The sequence below is a fragment of the Lygodium microphyllum genome, chromosome 26 (assembly GCF_053477565.2).
Source record: "Lygodium microphyllum isolate KBCC chromosome 26, Lygodium_microphyllum_v1.1.10, whole genome shotgun sequence".
NCBI classification, from domain to species: Eukaryota; Viridiplantae; Streptophyta; class Polypodiopsida; order Schizaeales; family Lygodiaceae; genus Lygodium; species Lygodium microphyllum.
In genome coordinates this window covers 46,073,841-46,083,189 of record NC_141160.1, presented here as the reverse complement: position 1 = coordinate 46,083,189, position 9,349 = coordinate 46,073,841, and the positions used below count along the sequence as shown (strand labels likewise).

At 40.7% G+C, this 9,349-nt stretch overlaps 1 protein-coding gene across 1 annotated transcript; it reads right to left on the bottom strand.

Annotated features, from left to right (window-relative positions):
• Positions 1-1,901: 1,901 nt before the first annotated feature.
• On the bottom strand, positions 1,902-4,325 carry LOC148013224 (uncharacterized). Its single transcript, XM_087668506.1, has one exon. It carries the CDS (start codon positions 4,274-4,276, stop codon positions 2,465-2,467), a length of 1,812 nt encoding a protein of 603 aa, XP_087524632.1. The 5' UTR covers positions 4,277-4,325; the 3' UTR covers positions 1,902-2,464.
• Positions 4,326-9,349: the final 5,024 nt, after the last annotated feature.

Here is a 9,349-nt window from a genome sequence, read left to right as displayed (position 1 = left end):
TCATCACATGAGTATTGGAATGTCTCCTTTTAAAGCATTATATGGCTATAAGGATCCTAACTTCCACACTGTTTCATGATAATGTGAATCCTAATGCTCGTGAAAAGTTGGAAAAGATGAAAGCTCTTACGAAACAATGCAAGGATAACATTAGAAAAACTCAAGAGAAAATAAAAGCTTATACATATGAGAGAAAAAAAACATGTGAAGTTTAACAAAGGTAAATGGATTTTCTTAAAGGTTCCAAAAGTCTCATTATGTTTCTCTTAAGGGAGGACATTATAGACTTGCTCGTAAGTATTATAATCCATACTAAATAATTAAGCGAGTTGGGGATCTTGCCTATCAACTTGATTTATCTTCACTTACATGTATCCACAATATCTTTCATGTATCTCAACTCAAAAAATATATTAATCCTAAAATCTAAGTTCTTAAAGAGCTATCGCCCCTTGATAAAGATAGTTTGATCATTTATAAACCTAAAAAGATTGTTGGTAAGCGAGAGGAGATTCTAGAAATCGAGTTCTTGTAAAATATCTTATAAAGTAGGGAAGAGTCTTCTTGACAATATGCTTTTTATTTGAAACTATTTCCATAGCTTCACCAAGATGATAATTTACTCACTATGCAATAACCAACTTACTGTAATAAATTTTTGCATTGAAATAATTAAGCGAGTTGGGAATCTTACCTATCAACTTTATTTATCTTCACTTACATGTATCCACAATATCTTTCATATATCTCAACTCAAAAAATATGTTAATCCTAAAATCTAAGTTCTTAAAGAGCTATCGCCCCTTGATAGAGATAGTTTGATCATTTATAAACCTAAAAAGATTGTTGATAAGCGAGAGGAGATTCTAAGAAAACGAGTTCTTGTAAAATATCTTATAAAGTAAAAGGATTTGCCTATGGAAGAGTCTTCTTGACAATATGCTTCCTATTTGAAACTATTTCCATAGCTTCGCCAAGATGATAATTTACTCACTATACAATAACCAACTTACTGTAATAAACTTTTGCATTGAAATAATTTGCTTTATCTTCAAAGTTCAATTTTGATGACATGGCTAGATACTACATATTGTCCTCCACATTTTTGTAGCTCGCACATAAAATTTAGGCACTTCTACTTCAAAATATGACCAAATTTGTACTACAACCTGTTTTAGACAGCCTACAACAATGTATTCCACTTACATGGTCATTTAATTTATTCGATCTTCTTCAACATGGAGTTTTATTTCAACATAATTTCATCTATTGTAAGCTATTCTTATACTCATCCTTATATCTTGTTCCAAATTCAGCTTTGAGGACAAAGCTTTTCTAAACCAAGGCTTGTAATAAAGTAAGAATACCTTAATGCCTGAGCCAATCTTTAGCCCGCTACGGTTAAGTATAAAAGGCTAGGTTGTAACTTGCCAAGGATCATTTTGCCATTTTTAACATTTCATATTTGAGGTCTCATGGTGTATACTCCTGGCCACCATAGCTTAGATGCATACCATGCTGCAACCTCTAATATGATTCTCAACCATTAATGGTAAGATCATTTCAATCTAGCCACCTTAGCTATGGTTTCTTGGCAAATTAGTCTATTTCTTTGTATTTCCAGTTTAATTGTTTCTAGCGGAAATTAGCTTCTTCACAACTGATGCCAAAAGTGACAAAGCAAGAGAGCATTCCACATACAGCCAATGTCACTCCACCACACTAACAAACTTGCAAAACAAAGCTTGATCCAAAACTTGATCAAGCCCATCCAAGCCACTAGCCCGTACATGCATCAACTGAGTGGACAAAAATTCAGAGTGAAAAGGACTTGAGCATGTCAAGGCCCTACAATAGCACATTGCAAAGAAAAGAAGCTTACATAGTACATGTAAAACCAAGCAACATTAGATTGTACCTTGAGGTTAGTGTAAATATTCGACTGCAAGAGTAGCACCTGCACTGGGTCAGATTAGTGTCACAATCATACTACCAGTTGGTTTTCAAGTGGGGTTCTTCAATGCATACACAACATAAATGCACTGATGCATCAATAAAAGCATCACCTCGCATACTCCCAGTGCATACTTCACCACATGCATTTTCCTTGAAGAATGAATATAAACCTATGGCATGTTCTAACCTTACATTGTAACCTAGTAGATGGTGTGGTGTATCTATCCATCAAGCTTCTCCATTGCAGTCTGGTAGACTGGGCTATTCAAACAAACACCAGAGCAAACTTCACATAAACTGGATTAACATGAATATGCAAAATGAGGGCAGGCGTTTCGGGAAAGAAAAGAATCACCGTCAAGCATTGATCTCTCTTCTTTGATTTAAATAAAACAACACCAGTGGCAAAACTTTGCTTGCCCAACACTGGACTTCTCAGAGGGGAGAAGCCTGTTAGGTGAAACAAGGCACCAGAAGAAACCATTGACCTCGCTAGACATCCTGCTTCCTAGCATAAAGCTGCATCACTAAAGGCTGGACTGAAAACATGCCACTCATTGCCACACAAGCGAGGTATCAAGCCATTGTAAATAAGTTTCCAGGAATCGCTTGGAATGTGATAAGACACTAAGCCAGTCCACAAACGTAAGTACTGGTCACTGACAAGGAAGTTGTAATCCTCCTTGATCCCTATGTTCAGAAAGACAGTGTCCCTGCTTATTACAGCTTCATCTAGAAACAAGATGCGGACATCCTTGGGACCATGCCCACGATAAGGTTTGAAAGGGTTCCACAATGAGCGCTTCATCAGTTTCTGTTTAATATGTTGAGGCATAGGAGAAACTGATATCTGTTTCCACACCCCAGTGCTTAGATCAAGCTTCCAAATCGCATAGCCCGTTTGCCGGCGTTGTTTGAAGAAATACCTTAATGCCTTCTCTACATGATCCTCGATATCATGTTCTGATGCCCTTGTGCCAGCAGGGGGGCTGTAGTACCTTGGAGAGAAGAACCGTGCAGCACAGAAAAATCCATTGCAGTTGCTCGTGACTTTAAAGGGAAAATCCATCCCACCCTCAAAGCTCAATGTAGTTCCATTTACTTCACTGATCTTCAGTGGGGGAGGGTCTCCTAAATCATCTTCTTCAGAGTTATCCATATCATCTTGACAATAAACAAGCTCCCCAGTGTCCGCATTGTGAATCATAGTTTCGAGGCGAGCTTGTCGATAACTCCCTGAACAGACAAAGCCACCACTCACCAGATAGCAAGGCCACTTTCCTTCACCTTCAAGGGCGTATGCAGGAGGTATGTACCGCATATTCTGTAGGTGTGTAAGCTGCCAGACCCCTGTTTCAGAGCGGTAGGTGTTCACTGTCATTCTGACTTCCCCATCCATTGCACGAGGGCTGAGATGGCTGACAGTAAAGTTGTCATGTCGTATCTCCAAGCAGACTGTCCAATCATCCCTCCAGAGCTCATACTCTTTGCAAGTGCAGAACTGAGGTGGCAGCTCCTTCCATGACCTTGTGAGGAGGTTGGCAACACAGAAGCTAAGCTTTTTCAGCCCAGAATGCGAGGATCGCTGGGCCCTGAATATGCAGACATATCCATCCTGCACCACACAATCAAGGGGCAAGAAAAACTGGAACTTCTTGGGAAGGAAAGAGAGCCCTATTTTATACACCCTGAGGCCTTGCCCCTCGCTCAAGCAGGAGATGTCAGACCTGCGGGGCTGGCAACCAGGGGCTAGTCGTCCTGGCTGGTACTCAAGCGCGCACACAGCTGAATTGTTCAGCACAGTTTCGACTTCCTTGCAGAGCTTTCTGAAGTCAGGGGAAGCAAAGAACAAATGATGCCACTGCTTGCAGACAACAGAGAGCCTGATTCTGACGGGAGCAGGCAACATAGCCAAGACTCTCTCGAGCACTTCCTTTGGCAAGGAAGACCATAAGCGAGGGACCATATCGGGCTGCGTGGTGGCTCTGTCGTCATCATCATCATTGCAGAGCCTGCCATGGAGGACATGGAGCAGGAAATGGGGCACTTCTGCGTCACGGCTGCATTCAGGGCACTGATGTTTTGATGTTTGGCCTTCTTGCTCGTCGTCCTCGTCTTCGGCGACGGCGGCGTAGAGCTCCCAGCTCTGCTGCATGTAACCCCGGTCGCGTTCATTGATGTCCCAGTCAGAATCCCACTCGAAGTTACAGCGCTGTGTGTCCTCGGACTGCGAATCGTCATGCTCAGTGTCTGCAACCTCGTCATCAAGGGCTCTCTCATCATCGGAGCCCTCGGACTCCAGATCGCGTTCCATCTCCATCTCTCTCTCTCTCTCCTCTCTCTCTCGGATTCGAAGACAGAGAACGTGTTCTCATTCAGAAAGCCGCCAATAGTATCTATGGAGAGCCCACAAGCAACCAATCACCACAGTACCTTCATTTTTTAACAAAATTCCCAAAATACCTAATCTATCTAATATACTAGAGTTGAGACACACGCCTGTGATTTGGACTTGGGGAAATCCTAGGCTAGCGAAGGCGCGAAGGCACACAAAGCAACTATGGCCACTGGCCCTGCAACTCGCATAGTCATGCTGAGGTGATTCAAGGATCTATATCAAGAAAAGGCAACACTCCTCCAATTCCACTTTGTTGGTAAAGGCCTCTATTTGGTCATCTTGACAAATAAGGCAAAATGAGACTGCCTCCTTGCTTGATCTGTCAACCACCAAGGTAACTTGGTCAGGCAAGCTGTTATACACTCAAGTAGTCACGAATGCTTGGGGCCTCCTTTGAAGTGAGCACCACAACTGCATTCTGTGGGACCATCAAAACGAACCCCTTGAGTTTTTGCAACTACAAGACTCTTCGAGCATGGAAATTATTCTAAGTTTTCTCCCTTTCTTGACTCGTGCTACCATTGTCGTGGTAGCAGGGCACTTGGCATGGTCTTATCCTCATAAGTTTGCAAAGGAGAAGAAAGAAGAAGATCAAAAGAAGGAAGTTGGTGACAACTAGGCCCAACCCGCCATAACAAGCAAAACACCATGCAAGTGGCAAATAAACGCAAGCAATCTCTCTCTCTCTCTCTCTCTCTCATAGCCCACACACATCATGCTTATATGTGTGTATGTGTCTCCACTCATGCACTTGACAATCCCTTTCACACATACACACCCACACATGCTTACATATGATCAAAATAACTAACTATTTGGTTAAGATGCCCATCTTATGCTATAGCCATAATTGTTAATGCATATTAGACTACAAAAAACAGACACGGCCATTCAATATCCTCAAAGGATTTAATTATTCTAATCCACACGCATGGATATGTCAAATACTTATGTTATACATGCCCATCTTGTGCGTTGCCATCCTTGCCAATCGTTTCTATTGTCATTCCCATCTAGATGGAAAGAAACATTACCATCATATATGCTCAAAGGATTGAAAAATTCTAAGCCATGCTTATGTTATGTTTATATTTGAAGTTTGTCACATATTCACAGGGTTCCATAGATATTCTTGTTATGTTAAACACGTTTGCTAATATAGCTTTTCTTATAAACAAATGTGAGACATGTAATTCCAAAATGTGGCTTTTGATTCAAAGTCCTATGTGGTTACATTCTTAGTAAAGTTTAGGATCTTTGCACCATGGCAATTTGTAATCAATTTAGCATAAGATATATATATATATATAATCCATGGCTTTGATTCTCCTTTGAGGCATAGAAATGATGAACTTCCTATGTGTGCATTTTGGGGGAGAGAGAGAGAGAGAGAGAGAGAGAGAGAGAGAGAGAGAGAGAGAGAGAGAGAGAGAGAGAGAGAGAGAGAGAGAGAGAGAGAGAGAGAGAGAGAGAGAGAGAGAGAGAGTGTGTGTGTGTGTGTGTGTGTGTGTGTGACTTTTCTTAATGTACAACTATATAAATATGGTTTTAAAATAGTGAAAAGGTAGTGATTGGATATAGTGCATGTGATTGTACATTAGCCAATGTGGGAAAAGCAATTGTCTTCACATGTGACATAAGCATACACACTTTAACATTTTTAAACATTTGAGTAATGGCTTACTATTACATCTCTTATCTTCCACATCCTCATTTCCATAACTAGTGAAAGTCACATTCCCAATATAAACTAAAGACATCATACTAGAACCATATTTTTAGTGATTTGCACACAAATATGGACACACACATTCATAAGTGCATGTGATGCACACACACAAACATGTGTGCACATGCACCTCTCTCTCTCTCTCTCTCTCTCTCTCTCTCTCTCTCTCTCTCTCTCTCTCTCTCTCTCTCTCTCTCTCTCTCTCTCTCTCTCTCTCTCTCTCTCTCTCTCTCTCTCTCTCTCTTTTGGCAAAAAGTACGTGATTGATCATATTTATGAAGCAATTTTGGAGCAAAAAGCACAATGGGCCTAAGACCTAAGGAATGCCTACGAGGTGCAATTGCACACCCAACAAGGGTGACTAGATCCTCTCTAGCCTAGGTTGGAAAATATATGGCTTTAACACATGCTCATTGCCAAATTGCAAGTTATTTCACTTTCCAAGATGAATGATCATATGTGGAGGCCTTCCATGTTTATATTTTCCATATACCTAATCAAGCATCTAAGGACATAAAACATGCATACTCAATTATGGGCATTCATTGCCTTATGATGTCTTAGAACAACACAAAGTAAGCATAAGAATCACCAAGTAGCAATTCTATAACCATACCCTAGAAGGCCTAAAATGGAAAAATAAATTCACTACCTTACTAGCTTAAAGGATATTTAGCTCCATACCAAGGGTAAGGAAATAAGAATGTCTTGGGGGGATATGGTTGTGGTGGACTTCAACTGGTGTCCTATCCATCACCACTCTATCTATTATTTTGTACATAATAGAATCATCCAAAATACTTTGACTTAATACCATAATATATGCGCTATCTTGGAGTTATCACAGAATGGGAGGACTTTTGACTCGTATATCCCAATAAAGCATAGTTGCCACACCATCATGCAATGTAGTCGTGCTTTCTTTAGCATGTGGCTACATGGAGATAAGTGGAAGTTTGGAATTTGGTTAGGAATTCAAAAAAGTATGTGCATGTATGCATGCAATCACATGTGGATGAGAGCAAAGAAGTTTACATACAGTTTTGGATACATGGATACCAAATTTCTTGTATGTATGCACACATGAGAGCACAAAACAGGGCCATATGTACAAGAATGTCATATGTGATGTTCAAAGAGAGGGGAAGAGGTAAATAAGAATGGGAGCCATGAATAGAGAGCAGTGTACTCTCTCTTCTTCCATTATTCATTCATTGTGTAACACAAAAAGGTACTAAGTCTAAGTCACACATACATTGTATGAAAATGACCAGACAACTCTAACTTGACCAACTCATTATTATGGCACACAAGATGGTCACAGTTAGCTACTATTGTACAACTAAGTTGATGTAGATAATGAGCTTGGATCTCAACACTCCCCCTCATGCTCAAATCAACTGTTGTACTTCAAGTAGCTCTTTGAACTGAACAAACTTATCTCTACCAAGTGATTTGGTAAAGATGTCAACTACCTAATCTTCACTCTTCACATGAAGCAAATCTATCTTTCCTACAAGTATCATTTCCTTGATGAAGTGATAATAAACTTCTATGTGCTTTGATCTAGCATAGTGAATTAGGTTGCTAGCCAACAACACACTACTCATATTGTCACAATGCAATGTGACCTTCCTATCTATCTATATAACCAAGTCATGCAACAGTTTTAAGAGCCAAATTGCTTCACATGCAGCTAAGGTTGCACCTCTATACTTTGTCATTGTGCTAGAGAGAGCAATTGTAGGCTACTTTTTACTGCTCGAGCTAACTATATTACTTCCAAGACTAAAAGCATAACTAGTAGTTGATCATTTGTCATATGCACAACTAGCCTAATCAAGCATTTGTACAACCTATCAACTCAAGTGGCTTTCGAAACTCATAAAATACCCCATAATTAGAGTATTCTTCACATACCACATAATCCTCCTGACTGCATCCAAGTGAGCTTGTGTGGCCTTCTGCATAAATTGACTAATTATGTCCATGGAATAATTGAGGTCAAGATGAGTAATGGTAAGATAGATCAGGCTGCCCACCATCTACCTGTACATTGTAACATTATCTATCTCACTAATAACATCAACTCCAAGCTTTATATTTTGATCTAGCAGTGTTTCCATGGGCTTACAATCCATCATTCCACACTTGATCATCAGGGGAAGGGCAAGGAGTGAGTTTTTTGAGCGAGCTTTCATTAGCAACCCTCTTATTTTTATTCCACATAGTTCACATCTTTCACCCTTAGTTGTAACTATCTCTACCTCTACTTGCACCACCACTACCACTACACCACCACCACTACCATGAAGGGGATGCAATGGTAGAAGAAGGAGAAGAGGAAGATGCGGGAGAGAAGAGCACACACAATGTAGGTGCTGTCAAGAATGATATGACAGCCTTATTGCAATATCTCATATATATGAATAAAGAATATGGGCGGTCAGTGTACACAGGCAGGCCCAAGGGCCTTTTACCCCAACAACCTCCCAACTAAAAGGCCAATGGGCCAGGGAGTGAAAAAACAAAGAAAAAGGAAAAGAGACAAGGTGAGGAATCATGACATCTCACTCAACGCCCAATCGGAAAGCGATCTATGTAATAAGCAGGAACCTTTGCAAAAGAAGAGTCAAGCATCCTCGAGTCCATGATATCCAGGAGATAAGTGATCCCGCAGCTCCATACAGCGGAGCAATCCGAGAATGCTTCTCATGAAGCAAGCACAACTCATGAGTGCAAGGCTGTAATGCATAAGCATTAGAGTAGCGCATAGCATAAGTGTGGTGCATAGGAGATAGCTGAGAGCACATGGACTCTCCAAAGTCAATCATAGAAGAAGGGCTAGCATCCCAATGGGGTCTCAAGATAGTATGCGGCCTTAGTGAAGCAGAGACTGATATACGGTTGTAGCATCAACCATAAAGCGCACTCAATGCGCATCAAGAGGCTTGAGAGATGTATGCGTCTCATAAAAGACATCATGACGGTTGCATATAACCTGCTCGACATCCAAATCCATAACTTGTAAGCCTGAAAGTCACCATCTCCATAACCAAGGAGGATACATCTGTGTGACATAGGCATATCTGGCATACATACAAATGCATGGTAGCCAAACATCCTTAAGTAATCATAGGAGGGTCTCATGCCACTCCATGCCTCGTGTGGTGCAATACCATCCAAAGTTAGACACAACATCCTATTAAGCAAGTAGACTGCCATCATAAGGGCCTAAGCCCAAAAGCCATAAGATAACCCAGCTG